This window comes from Mytilus edulis, chromosome 12 (assembly GCF_963676685.1).
Source record: "Mytilus edulis chromosome 12, xbMytEdul2.2, whole genome shotgun sequence".
In the NCBI taxonomy this organism is placed as follows: domain Eukaryota; kingdom Metazoa; phylum Mollusca; class Bivalvia; order Mytilida; family Mytilidae; genus Mytilus; species Mytilus edulis.
In genome coordinates, this window is record NC_092355.1 from 11,843,044 (window position 1) to 11,863,340 (window position 20,297).

Below are 20,297 nucleotides of genomic sequence, written 5' to 3' on the forward strand. Positions count from 1 at the left end.
ATTCACAGCCGGAATAGGTTTCCGGGATTTCTCTGCCGCAATTATGAACAACTCGTCCCATTATTAAATCGCCCTAGGCCTACTCGACCAACATATGTCAAACTCGTCCACTTTTTATAAACTCGACCTTATTTAGATGTTTTCTGATTTCACATGATACAGACACTTAAGACAGACAAACCTGCACACTCGACCAAATTATATTAAAAAAAAGAAGAAAAGGATAAATATAGTTCGAAAAGTGTAGATATACAACTTCCATTTTTTAGGATACATTTTAACATTTTATTTCTTGATAATTTATGCATTAAATATTAAGTACGGGGATGAAATTGCCTGTTAAAAAATGGGTGCTAAATCTTTATGATAAGTAGTGATTTGATCCAGTAAAAAAAAGGTCAAAAATTAGTACGTCTAAAGCTATATATATCAAACTGAATTTTAAACCCCTAAACACAGAATTGTCAATATTTTGAGTAAGAGTTGGTAGAACTTTCTATAACTTTGTTATCATTTGTCTACTTAGTAAAACACTACACTGTAACAATCTTATTGAGATAGAGCAGGTTCGATTTTTTTAATTTGAATTTATTGTCTAAAAGAAGTGCACTACGGAATATCTGTGTTCTCGGGCCATTTTAAGTACCGCTGAAACAAAATCTAACAAATCACCCAAACTATGACATCATCTGCAGATAATATGAATAAGAATAGATAACAAAGCATATCATAATATACAGCTGAAACAAGAACTGTCTATCATAATGAGCTGCGCCATCTGCGCATGATGCACCTGTCACTATTTTAGCTCTTCGAACAAGGTTTCATAAATCAGCTATGTCAAATCAGACCAATAAATCTCCAAAGTTTTATGGAAACTGTTTTCAGTTATTGTCCGGTAGCTGGAAAGTTCCCCCTTTTTTATGAATAAAGTTCAAATACTCCAAAACGTTAATTCAGATTCGTTTTTAAAATCGAACGAGAAAATTGTGTCAATTATATGTATATGTATATACTAAAGTATAAACGATTCTCTAAGTTTCGTGAAAATTGCTCAAAGCATTTTTGACTTATAGTAAAACAAGAATGTGTCCATAGTACATGGATGCCAAAATCGCACTATTATTTTCTATGTTCAGTGGACCGTGAAATTAGGGCCAAAACTCTGATTTGGCATTAGCAAGATCATATCATAAGGAGCATGTGTACTATTAAGTTTCAAGTTGATAGGACAAAAAGTACCTTGACGGAAAATTTCAACCTGAAGCGGTACAGACAGGCGGACGGACAAACGAACGAATGGACAGTCCAGAACAGATAATGCCCATAAATGAGGCACAAAAACTGGAAAAAAGATTTTTTTTACGATTTATAACTCGGAAACTTTAACTTTGCGTTATTGTCTGGTGTGTTGACGTCAGCCAACAGAAGGACAAATGGATGGGCGAACAACGGTATACCACAAGATATTCTTTAAAAGGACGTTTAAAGGTTCTCCGAAATTATAGATGTTTTTACAGATTTTTTTTTTATAATTGTTTTTTTCTTCTTGAATTTATAAGTATCAACATTTATTTATCTTGTGGCACAATAAGCAAGCAAAAGAAATAAATATAAGCATAATAAGCATTCTATGATTTTATAGATATAAATATCTATATCTCCGCCCGTCTTATCGAACTGATTGAAAAATGCAAAGAAGGCAATACAAAATTTAAAGTAGAAAAAAAAACCACGTGTGAAACATATATGAGAGAAAGAAAAGCTCTAAAACACTAGTCCACCTTCTTAAAAGTATACCAGTGTAACGATCAGTTGCAGCTCCAGAACTTTTTATAAAGGGGGTGGGGTGGGGCACTCACTGACAAAAAAGGGGCGACACTATAGTTTCCCCACGAAGGGAGGAGACTCAGAGCCCCCTAGAGTCGCCTCTGAAGATTAAGTATTTCATTTGTTTGATTAGAATTCAGGTAATATCAATGAAGTGCCTTTCCTAATGGATTTTTTAATCGTTTTCTTGCATTTACTTTGATTCTATTTTAAAAAGACGTCCTTTAACCATCTCAGTAGCATATATTAATTAGTATCAATTACCAATTCAAAATACTTGAAGTTGTTCAATCAAATTTTGCAATTTTCACAGCTTTCTCAACATTTTACTTCAATTCTAACTTCATATAAACCAGATATATCCTGAGTTGTGCATGTACCACCTTAATTTCTACATGCCAATTTTCAATCAATACCTTTTTTTTTGCATTTTTGCATTTTATGTTAACTGTTTTTTTTCCAAAATCGAGGTGTTGTTAACATGTTAACGGGACAACTATTGACCCCCCCCCCCTTATATCATTATTTATTCAGCGAAATGTCACCTTTCCAATGCCTACTGTTTCTACCTTTTTATGTTGCCTCTTTCAGCAGAAATGTTATGGGTTTATATAGTATGCCGTGCGTTGTATGATGTATATATTTGTCCAATATGTAAAAATATGAAATAAACTCGTCATAGAAATTTCAAGTTGCATTATTACATATATGAGACTAGTAATCTCTTAATTGTCTTAAAAATAAAACCGACTGGATAAAGGAGGCTTGTTTAGGGGGGGTATCAATATCCCATATCCCATTAAGTTTTTATCCCAATATCCCGTATCCCTATAATGTTTACCCCTAATATCCCAATAAATATTTTTTACAAATATCCCATATCCCTTAAACTTTTTTGAAATATCCCAAAAAATCATTATAAATTCATTCCCAAGCCCATTTTTTCCCTCATCATCACAACGTCAACAATTTTGACTGGGAAAACAAACTGTGTTAAAGGAAATTTACAGTGCATACTTCCAGTGTTAAATGAGAATATATATGTCCAAAAGATGAAGTGTTCCATCGTAGAGCCTTGTATAACAATCTCTTTTTATGTGATCTTAAACGACAAATTTAGTGTAAGGGGTCTAATTTCAGACTTTTTTTTTAATTGTTCAAACCGTGATGCATATGACTGCAAAATTTCATTTTGATAGCATTATTCTTTCATTGATAAGAAACTTCATCCTACACGTTAACCTATGTTGGAAAGAACAGAAGGACTCAATCCTGTCTCTTGTCCGAGATTGCTCTGACATCCAACGGCTGTTTTGTCAGACAAGCTGAGACTGTGGGACGTCAGAGCACGTCCATATCAAACAAAAAGTGGATATTTAGCATGCAAGTTCAATAACTCAAAATTTAACACAGGAAAGCTTTCTGCTAATGTACGGTACCTACATTACACTTTAACTGTTGCAATTTTTTTTACAGCAGGCAAAATTTGCACAGCCCTTGCTTTGCAAAGAAACAACACAACATTTGACTCTGTGATCTTGAAATTTATGAATTTCATAGATCCCAATATTTTTGTTACTTTTTTTTTAATTTCCTTCCTCACAACACCAGTAATAGGAAGAAAATATATTAATTTACATTGATTATTTAGTAATTATTCGTTATTAACATAGTTTATACGGCGAAATATCTTCTTTTTGATATCGGACGTGCTCTGACGTCCCTCGGCCCCAGCTTGTCTGGCAAAACAAAATCCTCGCCACGTAAAAAACAAGAGATAAAACACTAGAAAATATACTGTAATCATATAAAGCATCAAAACAAATAAAAACCTTGACAACAATAAGGCTTAACTCATCAGATGGATACATCTAACAAAAATCTATGATTATTTCAAGAAAATTATCAATGCAAATGAGCATATAATATAAAAAAAAAAGATGTGGTATGATTGCCAATTGCCAAGAGACCATGTGACACAGAAATTAACAACTATAGGTCACCGTAGGACCTTCAACAATGAACAAAGCTCATACCGCATAGTTAGCTTTAAAAGGTCCTGAAATGACAAATGTAGAACAATTCAAACGAGAAAACTAACGGCCTTATTTATGTATAAAAAAATGAACAAAAACAAATATGTAACGCAGCAACAAACGACAACAACTGAATTAAAGACTCCTGACTTTGGACAGGCACATTCATAAAGAATGTGGCGAGGTTAAACATGTTAGGGGAATCCCAACCCTCCCCTTAACCTGGGACAGAGGTTTAACAGTACAACATAAGAACGAACTATACAAATCAGTTGAAAAAGGCTTAACTCATCACATGGATACAAATAGAAAAACATCTAACAAAAACAGAGAGTGGACGTGACCGAGTATGTGTACATCCCATAAAAAAAAGACACTCAGTACAGATCTGAGAGTACTCGCAGTTACTGACAGCTAGTTCAAAGCCAATTACAACTAATAAAAAGTAATGCATCTGAGACTAAATTATCAATCATTACACATCCAGCATCTAATGGCACGGTAAACAAAATCTCCGTAAAAATGAGGATGACTTTTTTTTGTGCTATCCCGTTGGAAATAAGTTTTCTACAGGTAGAACCAAACTTCAAAACCAAATCTAGAATTTAGTAAAGATTTTAAGTGATTTGTGGTAACGAAATCCCAGACTTAATAATTTACCAGCAATACATATATTTCGTTCATTAAAATCCAAAACGTTACAACAGACACGGGCAAAGCGGAAGAGTTGTGATATACAAACACCGTAAGATAGTGCCAAAGGAACATCACCATCTAAAAAAGAAAAATTAACAATAAGGAACGAGGTATGGAAAGCAAAACAAATACTTTTAAAATTATCAGTACACATGAGCATATAAATATCGAAAATAGATCAATACTTTTCACTTGGGTTTGGATGACTTTTAAATAAAACGACCATACACTCAATTAAAATCAACAAAGCACTAAAATGACCTTTAATATTAAACTTTTTTGGGCAACTTTATCAAGGACTATCAAGTGAGATGTAAATATTTCTGTACTTGACTTTCAAATTCCACATATTTTTTTTCATGTTAAAAGTTCAATATCCTTATAAATGCATCAATATCCCATATCCCATTTACTTTTAGGACAAATATCCCATATCCCTAAAATTAAAATGGCAAATATCCTGTATCCCAATATACCCTATACAAGCCTCATAAAGCAGTATGTCTTTGTAATCTGTAGAGTTATATATTCCCATAGTACCACTTAAAGGTTATTTAAGATACTTTTGGTGTGTAAACTCGGTCAGTCGTCCTACATTCTGTCGTTACCTATATTTTGGCATTGCACACTATCACGTGTTTCTGCCGGTTTATGGCGTCTTTATACGCTAAATCCATTGAATGCTGGGTGTATGCTGATTTTCATTTTAGTCTTGGACACATGTTTTTTTCTTTCTTGCTATTGGCTTTGAAATAGCTTTCAGTAACAGCGAGCATGCTCCGGGTCTGTCCTTCTTGTCTTGAGCGTATACGTTGCGGGTTAAGTGCTTTTTATCGATCTCATGGGTCAAATAATAATTTCAAATGATGTTTATAGTTTATTCTTATGTGACGGTGTTACACCACTTTCTCAGGATATTTGGAGGGTGTGGCGCAAGCAGACTAGTTTAACCCTACAAAGATCTATGTGTCTGTCCACAGTAAGAAGCGTACAATTGAATGTTTATCGTTTGCTGCTGTCTGTTTGACATTTTTTGTGTGTTGTGCTGTTTTATCGATGTCCAAGGTTCGGGAGAGATAGGCGCATGCTTTTGTTTAACCACGCCATATCCTATATATTATTGTCCCAAATCAGGAGCCTTTAGTTCAATGGTTATCGTTTGTTGCTCCTAATCATATTTGTTTCTTGTTTAAAATTTCTTGATACATAAGTGCTATGTCGTTAACTTTTTCTCGTTTGAATTGTTTTTCATTTGTCATTTCGGGACGTTTTATAGCTTACTATGCGATATGGGGTTTGTTCACGTTGAAGGCCGCACCATGACCAGTTGCTAACTTCTACGCCATCTGAACGTTGGTATATTTAAGTCCAGATCAAAAGCTTAACTATCAATTGAACATCATATAAAAAAAACCCATACAAATAAATGAAAAACACCGAAAATCATGACAAACAGATGCCGTATTAAAATTATTATGTTCATGTATTTTGTCGCCAAACTTCCTTATGCATTATTATTTTTTTTTTAAATCCCAAACAATCAAAAACCTACCAAAACCAAACGCAAAATAAAGGATGATTTCTGTTAATTTTCACTTTATTGCGGGACAACACTTTTGATAAAAGAAGACAAAGTTACACGCATCCTTGGCTTTCAATTTGTTTTAGATTTTATTGTTCTTGCTATATTTCGAGATCAAAGAGCCAACTATTGTTTTATTTACGTACATTTTTTTTACATTTGTATACCCCTACTTTCCTTTGATATGTGTTTTGGGGTTGATGTCTTCACGATCTCTAGCTACGCGCAATCATACGTGAGATAACCTATTCACTAACATGTTACCTTACATATAACAAAGAAAATTATTTGAATTTGTTTTTCAGTATCTTTTCTCAACTTACTGATATAAGAAGCAAATTAGGAAGGAAACCTTAAACTTCCTTCTAAAACAAATTCAAGTTAATATTAGGAAAAAATCGAGCTTATTTTCGGTAATGCTATATACTATACAGTATATATATTGCTATTTCTTTAGGTCCTTTATGGTGATATAGCTCTTAACTGGTCGATTCTCTTACATCCTTGGCTTTCAAATATTCGGATTTGAGCGTTAATTCCTGGTAAAGGAAAATTCAGAAAAGCGCTTCGAGAGCACCAGCTTCATATATAACGTGTTGTTTTCAATTTGTTTTTTTGTTTTTGTAAAGGACATACAATAAAATATAAAAAAAAATGCCAGCATTTATTGTTTTATATACAATGTGTTTTTCCCATTCACCAACGTCTTTACTATTTACCTGAAATTATAAAATATAAAAAAAACTTTATCATGTATGTTAATTTACACAGTTAGTGTTGAATTTTTTTTGGATAAGTTGGTTGCCTTTCTGGTGTCGCAAAAACTAAAAAAATAATTCTTTGGTTCAAGTAAGTATTTTAGTGTTTATATATTTTCTGTCACACATTCTCAAGAAATTTCTCAGAAAGTTCACATTTTTTTAATGGATATAATAAATAACAGTTATACTACTGAACACTTTTAAGTACAATAAAAATACTGGCTTCTTATCTATTCTAGAAGCATGAGGTAGTTGAAACCTTTTCCTCTCTTCCCGACAAATATGTTGTTGTTCCAGCAGGCACCAAACAACATTCATTGTATATGCACATGATGCAGACATGAATGATTTCAAGGTCAAAGGTCAAGGTCATGTTCTAAATTTTGAATTTTGCTTGTTATCGTTATTCCACAGAAACTGTGACAGTAAATGATATGATGTGTTTACCAAATAACTGTTTACAATAAGGCGCAACTTCAACCTATTTCAGTCAAAGTGTTTTGGTTAACCCTTATATATATAGGAGTTTTCTCCCCTTATGTATTTCAAATCAGTATTTCTCCACAACCATACAAGTGATTGACCTCCGGTCTTCCGTTTTGAATTCACTGACCTATGACCTTGAAATTGAGATCAAGGTCGAAGGTCAAGGTCATGTCATACATTTTGAATTTTGCTTGTTATCGTTATTCAAAAGAAACTGTTACAGTTAATAATATGATTTGTTTGCCAAATTACTGTTTACAAAAAGGCGCAACTTCAACCTATTTCAGTCGAAGTGTCTTGGTTAACCCTTATAGGAGTTTTCTCCCCTTATGTATTTGAAATCAGTATTTCTCCACGACCATACAAATGATTGACCTGGGGTGTTTTGGTTTGGGATCACTGACATATGACCTTAAAATCGAGGTCAAGGTCGAAGGTCAATTTGACGTTCTAGATTTTGACCTTTGCTAAAAATTATTTTCTGTTCATAATAAAACAATTAAGTCTAATCTGCATATACTTATTAATCTTATTTTTTTATATTAATTTGAAGAACCAAATTACATCAACAAGGAGTGACATTTTCTAACATCGTTTTTTCAAATTTCATTCTTATTATCGAGGTGGAAAGACCTTCAATTGTTCTCTGAAGAATTGGTTTTTAATTGTTATAAATTCTGTTTATATAGGCTGAATTTAGATGGCAGTCATCAATCAACCAAGCTTATTATTTAAAACTTGGCAATATTCCAAGCAGATGATAGTTTTAGTGTGATAAAGCAGGAACTAATTAATAGAGCAGTAACTAACTGTTGTATATTCAAGAGTCAAAGAAAAGACAATTTATAGATTTTGATGAATATTATCATAAAACTTACCCAAAGTGTCCATTCCATGACCCAGTAAAGCATTTTTGCAAGCATTACTGCAATAAAAGAATATTTCCACTTGTTGGTGATCTGGATGGTTATGATGATCTTCTCCATGTTCTCGTGAAGTATGTCCTATCATTTGACCTATTGGATGAACCGTGGTATAGGATGGAGGCGGAGAGGTTTGCGGATGTGTGGCTCTTATGATGCAATCACTTAAGCATAATGGCATACCATGATCGTCAACTGACCATGGGGACGTAAATATTTCTAAAATAAACATTTATGTGCATGTGCATAAAATTAGAGAATCATATTAAATGGAAATGTGTGATCATGCTGTTATCCCTTTTGCACATAATATATCGTGAATAGATATAAGAAGATGTGGTATGAGTGCCAATGTGACAACTCTCCATCAAAGTCATAATTTGTAAAAGTAAACCACTATAAGTCAAAGTACGGTCTTTAACACAAGCCTTTGATCAGGCCGAAAAGCAAGCTATAAAGGGTTTCTAAAATGACATATTTAAACAGGAAAACCTTGATTGTGGATCTTTCAGTGAAAAGGCCAGGCAGAGGGAATTGTTTAAGGGAATTTTCCCAATTTTTTGAAACATTTGTTTTAGTTTTAACTGTTTTAAGAGGTGAATTTGTAACAGACAATTTCATCGTTGTTAATTAAAACAAACTACTTCTAGCACGCTAAACGCTTTCTTATAGCACATATAAGACATTTATAATTTATATTAGAGAACACTCTTTCAAATCAAAACCCTGTCCGAAACATTAAACGACTAAAATATACTACATAACCTATAGAATGACCTAATCGCCTGGGTGAGAACTCGTGGTAGCGTGTTCGACTCGGAGTGCGGGAGGTCGTAGGTTCAAACCCCGGCCGGGTTAAAAAAAAAACAACAATTAATATGGTAGTTGCTGCTTCTCTGCTAAGCACGCGGCATTAAGGACTACGAGCTAAGACTGGTCGGCTTGGAGTCAGACGAATGTTTCTGGATAGGTTGATGTGTTTATGTGGACTGTTCCTTTGTGTACAAATCCCATTTAAAATCTGGCTTGGAAGTCGGTCTGGTACAAAGCAAGGTTAATACTCATACTATATATTAACATTAACTCGTCCTGAATATGACTTTAATAATTTGCTGCTAGATGTTAAGCAGCCATTCATCGTTATCGTTGATAGAACAACCTACATTTGACCTCAACCTTTGACCTCAACCAAAAATATAAATATACTCACGTGATAATAAGTCAGCTGTATCATTGAAACTTATACCATGTTTACTTGATTTTTTGAGAAAATCTGACAAATAAAACATAATGGTGTTATGTTTACTAAATTCCTCAGAATTTATTATTTAGTACATGATTCACAAACTGTTAACTTTATATATATATAATTATATCATAGATTCCTTTGACAATTTAATTTTGCCTAGTATGTTGTACACTTTCGTTATGATATTTATCTACTATATAATTTTTTTTGCTCCAGGCAGCAGAAAACAATACATAAATTTACACACCAATATAAAAAGAATTATGATGTGGTATAATTGCCAATGAAATTAACAACTACAGTAACCGTACGGCCTCCAACAATGAACGAAGCCCATACCACCACAAATGTTGCAAATACAAACCAATAAAGAATCTTACACATACAAATTTCATCCGCCCACAATAGTAAAATGAAACATTCTACAAATTAACACCAACAACCCTAAGTACAACACTAGATATAATTGTAACATAATTTGATGCCACCACTATAATGCTCAGTGTATCAATACCGCTAGTGTCAATTGATCATGGTTATCCTATACATTACTTGGAAGCTTTGGGACTTTTATAGCCGAATATGCGGTATTGATTTTGCTCATTGTTGAAGCCTGCACGGTGACCTATAGATGTAAATTGTTTGTGGCATTTGGTCTTTTGTGGAGCGTTCTTCCATTGGCAATCACACCACATCTTCTTATTTTATAAAACTCTGGAAAGAATATGTCTCTATATAAAACAAGATTTTTTATGAAAAAATGCTGGCGAAACCAGTTTATCAAAAGTTTTATTCATTAACAAATGAGCAGACTTGAATTCTGAACATAACATGAATGCTCTAGAAGTGGATTTATCACTAAACTCAAACAACACGTAACACCATAAATATCAAATAGATACGAAGAACATACACAGATTTTGGAATCACAAAAATCCTGAAACTTCCAATTATATGAATAAAGTACATGTAATTAGCATGAACAAAACTCACATCTTAAATGAGCCATAAAATGTTTTGACGTACGACGATGATAATCATCTAGTGCTGTATATGTTCCATCGTCGTCTTCGTCAACTTTGTCGTCATCATCGTCATCATAAGCCGATAATCGAAGTGTTGCCTCAACTGAAATGTGAAATGAAAAGATTTTTTTCTCGTTTAGTGCTTTTTTAATAATATCCTTTCATAATGTATAACAGCAACATGTTTAAACAGAAAGTAAACAAAACTTGTTTTGGGGTAATAAATCAAAGTGCACGTCCGTAAATAATTAGTTCATTAATGTTTTTCAGGATTCATTTTGGGCCCTTAATAGCTTGCTGTTCGGCGTGAGCATAGGCTCCGTGTTTGAGACTGTACTTTGACCTATCATGGTTTGCTTTTGTAGATTGTGAGTTGGATGAACAGTTGCCTCATTGGCAACCATACCACATTTTACTATATCTATTTGCTGTCGATAAAAGAGTTATTGTCTGAATATTGGTTCAAATTATGCCTAGAAGAATATATTCATAAACATCTACTGTGGACGATATTCATAAAATTGAGAATGGAAATGGGGAATGTGTCAAATAGACAACAACCCGACCATAGAGCAGACAACAGCAGAAGGTCACCAACAGGTCTTCAATGCAGCGGGAAATTCCCGCACCGGAGGCGTCCTTCAGCTGGCCCCTAAACAAAATATATACTAATTCAGTGATAATGAACGCCATACCAAACTCCAAATTGTACACAAGAAACTAAAAGTCATCAATGTTCTCGCAAAATCGCTATTCATACAGCCTTTGCAGATGAGTAATTTCTGATGTTTTTGAAATAGGAATTTAATGCATAAATCATCGTTCGTTTTTGCTATCTGTATTTTCTAAAGCTGACACCTTAGCACTGTGGTTGGCTAACAATATTGCAAACAATATCCGCTCAAGCCGGGGTTAGGGACCGTCTTCAACTTGCAGTGGAGTGAATGTTTTCCCTTTGCGTCGTGTTGAAGGCCTCACTGTGACTTAGAGATGAAGAACAGCAATAAAAGTACTGTTCCTTTGCTTTTTGTGTGTTTTTTGTTGTTGTGCATGAACTAATATTGTGTCATGGACAGATAACCCATATCCTCTGTTTTTCTAATAGACATCCAAAATTTATCGCAATGAATGTATAGGCAAGTGTCGAAAAGTCTAATCAAAACCTCTCAAACATTTATTTTCTCAATATATATATATTAATATTCTTCAACTTCGTACTTTATTTTGGCATTGATTAAACCAAGGAGTAGAACAGTAAGACTATTCATGCTTCACTGATAGGTCTGAAACCGGTTGGCATGTAGAAGTATCAATATCCAATAATTTTAATTATTGAAGACCCATTTGTGGCCTTCGGCTGTTGTCTGCTCTATGGTCGGGTTATCAAATTCCACTCTATCACGTGTTTTGTTGTAGGTGAAACGCACAGCTGGCGAAAAACATGTAAACGTATAGTTTCTACGATTTAAATATCAAACATCGAACACTTAGCCATGGAATAGAGTAAATTTTCTCCCTCGTATAAACCAATCAAAATCTGGCATAATAATAATGATTACCCCCATTGTCTATTTCCTCAGACAAACTTATGAGCTCTGTCGCCAAAAACAGCCTCTTACTGAACAGACCTAGTAGCTCATAGGCGTTTTCAACACGTTCTATCGTGTACGTGTCAATCAATCCAACCTCGCCTTCGTCTCTTATAGGTAAATAGAACCTACCAAATGGAATACCTTAAAAACAATGAAAGATAATATATTAGATATTAGATATTTTATTGTTTTTTAATCCAAAATTATAAAAACTATAGGATGGTTACCGTTACAATACACATTGGTTATAAAAATCTTAACATTTTCTTTTAGTTTGAATAAGTTTCATTCGCATTTTCATTGTATATATGGTTCCATACTAGCATGTCCTGCCGTGGAATTTGATACATCGATTATTCAGAGACACACACTGAAAAAGGTTCAACCATATTCAATTTAATCAGTGTCTTTTGATTGAGTTAAGCCATTCCAATTGATAATTTATAGTGTGTCTTTCTATGTTGTGATGTTTATGTTTCAGGTAAGGGTGAAGGTTGGTATCTATTAAAATGTTTAAACCGCTACATTTGTTTATACCTGTCCTAAGTCAGGAACCTGATGTTCAGTGGTTGTCGTTTGTTGATTTGGTTCATACGTGTTTCTCGTTTCTCGTTTTTTTTTTATATAGATTAGACCGTTGGTTTTCCCGTTTGAATATTTTTACACTAGTCAGACCCCCCCCCCCCCCCTGGATCCGCCACTGCTAGTCATTTATTTGGGCCCTTTACAGCTTGCTGTTTGGTTCCGTGTTGAAGACCGTACTTTGACCTAAAATGGTAGAGTTGTCTCATTGTCACTCATACCACATTTTCTTATATGTAAGTAAACAAATGTATGTATGTATCTGTCACGATTCGTTATAATGGAAGTGATATACCTCTTCATTGCATTATCCTTTATCTGTAATGCGTCCTTAACCTGTTTGATGCTTTAAGCCTTAAAAAATCAAACAGGTTAAGAACGCATTACAGAAACATTTATTTACAATGATTTTCGAACAATCCTTAAAAGAAAAGTAATATTATTGGTATTTGTAATTCTATATACAAACAAATGATCTTTTACAAGTATATACATATATTCATCTGTCACGATTCATTATTATGGAAGTGATGAAACACTTTATTGAATTGCATAATCCTTAAAACATCGAACAGGTAAAAGGTAAATTACAGAAACAAACAGTTATAATGATATTCAAACAATCCTAAAGAGTATTATTTTTGATATTTTAAATTTAATATACAAACAATGGTCTTTTAAGGTTTATACATACCAAAACATGTTCCAAATATGTCCGATAATGTCAAAACAATTAGCGCCAGACTAAGCCATGTTGTCAGCATGTTTGACTACACATTTATTTGATAGTGGAAGCATAGTGAATCGTGAGTTCCAACTGAAGTATCATAGCAGATAAGGTAATATATGGTCTACATTTTACTACATGTCAACCTAATGGAACGCGTAAATATAAAATGACTGATAAACATCAGCATTGATTTCTCTAACTGATTTATAAACATTCTTCCGGTTACTTTGAATGACCAGAACAAAACATCTGTACGTACGGTCAATGAAATAACTAGCACTTTCTAAGTAATTAATCTATAATATATTAATTACTAGTCTAGAAGGACTGCTTCATACCTTGATCTTTTCCTCAATATTGACACAGATGGACGACTTTACACGAAAATATATGATAAACGGGACGATTTCAACTTCCCAATTATCGATTTCCCATTTCTCAGCAGTAGCATACCCTCTGCCTCTTCGTATGGTGTTTACATATCTCAATTAATACGTTATTCTCGTGCATGTTCACACTATACGGACTTCATATACTTTCAACGCAGAAACTGCTCCAACAAAGTTATGAGGAGGACAGATTAAAAATGGCACTACGTAAATTTTACGTACACCATCACGAATTGGTTGATCCATACGATGTATCTTTGTCCAAACTAACTATGGACATTTTTACCACCTGTTAGATTCACTGGGGTAAAGCTGATGACCGTAACTGCATTCACGGTCATCCCAAGATGTCGGATGAAAAATTAGGTCAGTTTCTGTATTGTCTGTTAAAGTGTTTCTATATCATTTTCTTTACAAATCATACATTGAAACGATGTAAATTTATAAAAGAATCACTCGGAAATCACTAATTACTTCTAAGAAATGTGCATGAAACGGGAAATTCGATTTGAAAAAATCGCCAAGATGACCGTAAATCACAACCGAGATGACCGTAACAGAATCAGCGATTCATAACAAGGCTGACCGTAACTGCTTTTAAGATGACCGTAATTTGTAAATGATGACCGTAATTTTTAAAGGATGACCCTCAATTCTAAGAAATATCCGTATTTATATAACTATCTTTTTGTATCAAATGATTAATCGTGTTGGTATACACATATTAATATGAGAGTTTTATCCTATAAGTAGAAGAAAATAAGACGTGCTTCAAATGCCAAGATTACCATATGTATCTTTTTTACAGTAGAGGGTTTAATTTTTAAAATGAATTTGCCAAAAGACATGCAAATGAACAGGAAGGGAAAACATGCTACAAAAGCGCGATAAACTGACACCTTACAAGCATAATGAAAAAAATGCGGTGCACAGCCTTCAACTGCTCGACAAAAGATTTTTTTTTGTTTCTGGGATTCCTTTTAATGACATATAATAAATACACATTTTTAAAAATGCCAAAAAATTGCATGTACACCCATTGATATTATATCGTCTTTCATTTTGTCGTGCAAATAAAATAACAGAAATATTTTGAAAATATCATTCGAATAAATTAGTGAAGGTGAGCTCGGCTCCAGCAAAGTAGATCCTTAAAATAGTATTGTACGAAAAGCGTATCACAAGGCGGAACGTTGTCAATTTGTATATATACAGAAATGTTATTCATACAGTCAGGATCCTACTTCTTCAAAATTATCTCCCCATTACGCGAGTTCATGCTCACAATCGTAGAAATGGAAGCCATTGTAGGGATGACGCTCTGCCAATTTTGCTCTTGAAAACTGATAAATTTATCCACGTAGCACCATTACGATCGATCGTTATATGTCAGTTATATTCTAAAAGACAAATGTATCTACTAGCTAATGAGCATTAGTTAATGATCTTGTCTGCATTGATTAAACTTAAAAATATTGTCTGTTCGGATGTCAGATGGAATTTTTGAAAAAATTCTAATTTAATATTTCATGGAAGGGCAGACTAAACATTTTCAGTGGTTGAAGATTATAAACCCTAGTTATCACACACAAGAAAATCATATTTTTTCGAAGATATCCATTTTCATCATCCAAATTAAAAGACTGTCGTCAAGTACTTTTAGAAAAAATAGCTATTCGAACACACCTACTCTGTTTTTGTGATTCATTAGATAAGTATCTCACTTGACCCATATATTTCATCTTTTCGTACTGTCATTTTTTTACGTTATAAAGTCAACCTGTAGCTTTATATTAAATTAATGATAGAATCTGAAGCGAGATGCTATATAAAATACTCTTGCTTTGTACGTTTTAAAGACAAAATATACACCCCAAACATGCCCTAACATAAAAAGGTGCACTCGATTTTTCTCTTTTCGATACAATCGTTACCTGTTTTGGGGAATTTTTTCTTGATTCACATAATGGAAGGGCAGACACGAAAATTTCTGAACTAAAAGATTGATATGTTCTCCGTCCGTGATAAAACAAAATCGGAGGTTATGCATTTTCTACATCCAACTTATATATACTATATATAAAAAAAGAAGATGTGGTATTATTGCCAATGAGACAACTATCAAGAAAAGACCAAAATGACACAAACATTAACAACTATAGGTAACCGTAAGGCCTTCAACAATGAGCAAAGCCCATACCGCATAGTCAGCTATAAAAGGCCCCGATAAGAACCATGTCGTCGACTTGATATCTTATTGTTTTGCATTACTATGTAATAGATACATTGAAAACTTATGCAAATGGTGTTTTTAAAATAAGAAAATTGTCGTTTTATTTGTTTCTATTAACTTTTTAAAATTTTGTTACTATATCAAACATTACAGTTAACATTTATCGCTTTCTCGATAAACACAGAGCTTCGATTCTGTTGTTCTATTTCAAAAGTGTTTCCGCCTGCATATATCAAGACAAATTAAGATTTTAATCTGCTTCCTCTGGATTCATACACATGGGCTCGATTACCAAATATTCGTATGTATTATTAATGTTTTTAATGCTTCATTTATTGGCATTATGTTTTTCTGGTCTGTGTGTACATTCGTCCGTTCGTCTGTTTGTTTGTCCGTTTGTCCAGCTTCAAGTTAAATAAAATTGAAACTTAGTACACATTTTCCCTATGGTATGATCTTTTTACAGTTTTATCCCATTTTCATAGTCCACTAAACATACAAAATTATAGTGTAGATGAGGCATCCGTGTACTAGGGACACATTCATGTTTCTTCAAATTTTCGTCGTATCGCTGTCAATTTGTGTTAACATTTTAACGTCGATATTAATAAATATTTCATTGTTTACGAGAAATATGCAATTTACTATCATTGTTATAAATCCTAAACATGGCCAATTATATTATAGTTTAATAAAAGAAATTTATGAAACATATTTATATCCGCTAACCGCTATATAAATTACAGTCAGTCTTTACAAGTTACGGTCATCTTTTTACCAATCACGGTCATCCTTGTTTTATGTTACGGTCATCTTGAAAATATTTTGATTATGATTTACGGTCATCTTAACGATTTTTTCAAATCGAATTTCCCGTTTCATGCACATTTCTCGGAGGTAATTAGTGATTTCCGAGTGATTCTTTTATAGATTTACATCGTTTCAATGTATGATTTGTAAAGAAAATAATATAGAAACACTTTAACAGACAATACAGAAACTGACCTAATTTTTCATCCGACATCTTGGGATGACCGTGAATGCAGTTACGGTCATCAGCTTTACCCCAGTGAGATTGTGGTTTGTCAATACGTCGTCCGATCTTTTTATTACTGAACGTGACTTATTCCCGAATGTGACTGTTTTGCTGAGTGTGAATTCGTATTGCTTTGAGACGTGGCACGGTATTTATCCATCCCAAATTAATTTGTTGGGTTTTGATGTTGTGTTTGTTGTTGTCAAATGTTTTAACGTTTGTAGTTGTAAATTTATCGTGTTTCTTCTGTTGTATTATTGTGTTGTGTTGGGTGATAACTACTCACCCAGTTCATTTGGTAGATATAATTTTGAATCAACTAGTCTAAATTTACACTATATATTTGGTTTGCAGTTTGATCAGAAGAAACAACCACAAAGCTAGATAATACAATTAATTATCTAATTACTACTTCAATTAAATATTAATTAGTATTATAATTTGCACTGTTATTAATATAAGTTAGATGAGTCATACAAATCTAATCTTGATTTCACCCAAATTCTCTTAATTTTCGGAACACGTTTTAGAAATGTATATGTGACGTCACTTTGGGCGTTGCATTGACAATGGTTAACAGGGCTGTGATTTTGTAATGTATTCGTTTTAATTCTATAGCTAGTCACCACTTCAGTTTAATCATGTATATCTATTATATAGTCATTTTATAAAATTTACTGTTTGCAAAACTATGTATTATTCTTGATAATAATGAAGTTTTTGTCCCAGGCGGATAACCCTGGCCTCACAACTTTTTGGAACTTTTGGTCCTCGGCGATCTTCAACTTAGTAGTTGTTATGACTTCCAAACCTTTTACATCTGAGCATAGTTTTGTGTGGACGTAGCGCGCGTCTGGTGTAAAAAAATGTTGTTTAACCTGTTACCTTTGGATGGCTATTATTCGTTTGTTTCTCTGTCCTATATTTTCTCCCATCTATCTGTTTATTTATTGTAACCCTGTCGTGTAATCTTTTCATTTTAATGTTATAATCAACACTGCCATTAAAGCGGGAGGTTTGGCATGCCACAAAACCAGGTTCAACCCACCATTTTTTTTTATAAAATGCCCTGTACCAAATCAGGAAATGGACATTATTACATTATAGTTCGTTTCTCTGTGTGTTACGTTTCGGTGTTGTGTCTCTGTTGTGTCGTAGTTTTCTTATATTTGATACGTTTCCCTCAGTTTTAGTTTGTAACTCTTATTTGTTTTTTTCTCCATCGATTTATGAATTTTGAACAGCGGTATACTTCTGTTGAGTTATGTCCCCCCTGGACTGTATGGACATGTCTGTTTGGCATCTCTTAAAAAATGATATTTAAGATGTCTTCGGGAGTGGTTGGTTGCTCTATTATGAACAGTGTATGGTAAACTTATTTAACAGACCTAATGGAACATAAAAGAAGGGTAACAAAGCCGCAACCGAAAAGAAAACGTGATCAAAGTAAAACTGATTGTGGTGCGTTTGTCAACCTGTACGAAATGTTCCATATGGAATGTACACGGAATATAGTAGGAATATTTCTCTGAATTCCTACCAGAAAAGAGTGATATTCTTGTCGGACAGTAGTAGGAAAAATTTAAATTAGCAGGAATTTGTTAGTAGGAATATTGTATATTCCTACCAGGATTATGCAAATTAGCAGGAATAATTTGGTAGGAAAATAAAATTCCTACTAGAAAACCTGGTAGGAATTTTTCAAAATTCCTCCCAGAAACACATATTTCCTGGTAGGAATCTAAAAATATACAAAATGTAAGTGTATATTCACAAATACACAACTGGGTCAATGATTTAAGTTTGAATCTCAACAACAAAGAACAAAGGAAATTCATAGAATACATTCATTTTTAAGAAAATGGACTTTTAAAATGTATAAGGAAACTGCAATATATGCAAGCTAGAAATTGTGTTAAACATAAACATGACGATTAGCCAAAAATATCCCTAAATGAAATTTAGATTGAATAAATAAGTGAAATTATACACTATTGTTGAATTACTTGATTACTACATATTTTTAGATAAAAAATCATTTTAAATGTATAAGAATTACCTTCAGTCTTCATAAGCCATATGTTCTTACATTTCTTTTCTATAATGTAGCTGTGTGACCCTAGCTTGCAGCATTGTGTTCATCCAACACAACTTTTCATTCTTTTCACCTCCAACTTTTGAATTTGTGAACTGAAACTTGCTTGCATTTAACACTGCAAAATGTGTGTCATTAGCAAACAAGAATCCAGTTTAAGATAACTAAAAAGATTTTCTGGTAGGAATCTATAAATTGATTCTGGTAGGAATTTTGTACATGTAGTCGGAAAATATATAATCAAATCAGATTTTCAAAACAGAAAAAAATCCATACAGACTTTTAAAATTCCACTTAGGTAGGATTTTGGTAGTAGGAAAATAAAAAATTCCAGTCAGAATTTTGTTCATTTTCCATGTCCGCCTACTTTCTATATGTAATCTTTGATTCTAGGTAGATTCCTACTTCATTCCTACTAGTGTCTAGGTGGATTCCTACTACTTATTTCGTACGGGTATTCCTCCGCCATTTTTAATATGTCACAAACAATGTCAAACCAATCTGGTGGTAATGTGATGCCAACGGCCAATTTTGCATCAAATTATTATAAAATGTATAATTGTGATTTATTCTATGATTTGTTAAATTCTGTTGAAAAATATTCATCAGAAACGTCAAGAGTATTTTTACTAGGTGATATGAATGCAAGAACTGCTATAGTTAATGATTTTATAATAAATGACAATGTATGTTTTTGATAGTTTCAACCATATTTTTGGGTATTTAAGTGACACAAATCTACCAGTAAGAAGAAATCCAGATCAAAGTACTAATGAGTTCGGGGTTAAAATTGTTAAATCTGTGTAGAAGCACTGGTCTACGTATTTTGAACGGTCGGCATAAGGATGGCTTAGCTAATGACTATACATTTTGTGGTTCCCGGGGAATGAGTGTTGTGGACTACTTATTGGCTCCATATTACTTTTTACACATTATAGACCAGTTTATTATTTGTAACTTCACTTATTTTAATGACCACGCGCCTTTACATGTTCGCTTGCGGTGCATATTGCACGATTCACAAGAGCCTGAGCGTAACAGTGGTAATTCAA

At 33.3% G+C, this 20,297-nt stretch overlaps 1 protein-coding gene across 1 annotated transcript; it reads right to left on the minus strand.

The window, feature by feature from the left end:
- Positions 1–6,794: 6,794 nt before the first annotated feature.
- LOC139497167 (uncharacterized) lies at positions 6,795–13,572 on the minus strand. Its single transcript, XM_071285260.1, has 6 exons — positions 13,457–13,572; positions 12,148–12,321; positions 10,557–10,691; positions 9,525–9,587; positions 8,270–8,533; positions 6,795–6,863 (listed from the first exon to the last, which is right to left on the minus strand). Exons 1-6 carry the CDS (start codon positions 13,524–13,526, stop codon positions 6,856–6,858), a joined length of 714 nt encoding a protein of 237 aa, XP_071141361.1. The 5' UTR covers positions 13,527–13,572; the 3' UTR covers positions 6,795–6,855.
- Between the last annotated feature and the right edge of the window lie 6,725 nt (positions 13,573–20,297).

What these genes read in the sequence shown, in the direction of transcription:
- LOC139497167 (XM_071285260.1), bottom strand. Translation starts at nt 13,526, where the DNA reads ATGCTGACAACATGGCTTAGTCTGGCGCTAATTGTTTTGACATTATCG. An exon ending in TGAGGAAATAGACAATGGGG is followed by an intron (nt 10,692 to 12,147) that starts GTAATCATTATT and finishes TTCACATTTCAG; the next exon opens with TTGAGGCAACACTTCGATTA. An exon ending in TACAGCTGACTTATTATCAC is followed by an intron (nt 8,534 to 9,524) that starts GTGAGTATATTT and finishes TGTTTATTTTAG; the next exon opens with AAATATTTACGTCCCCATGG.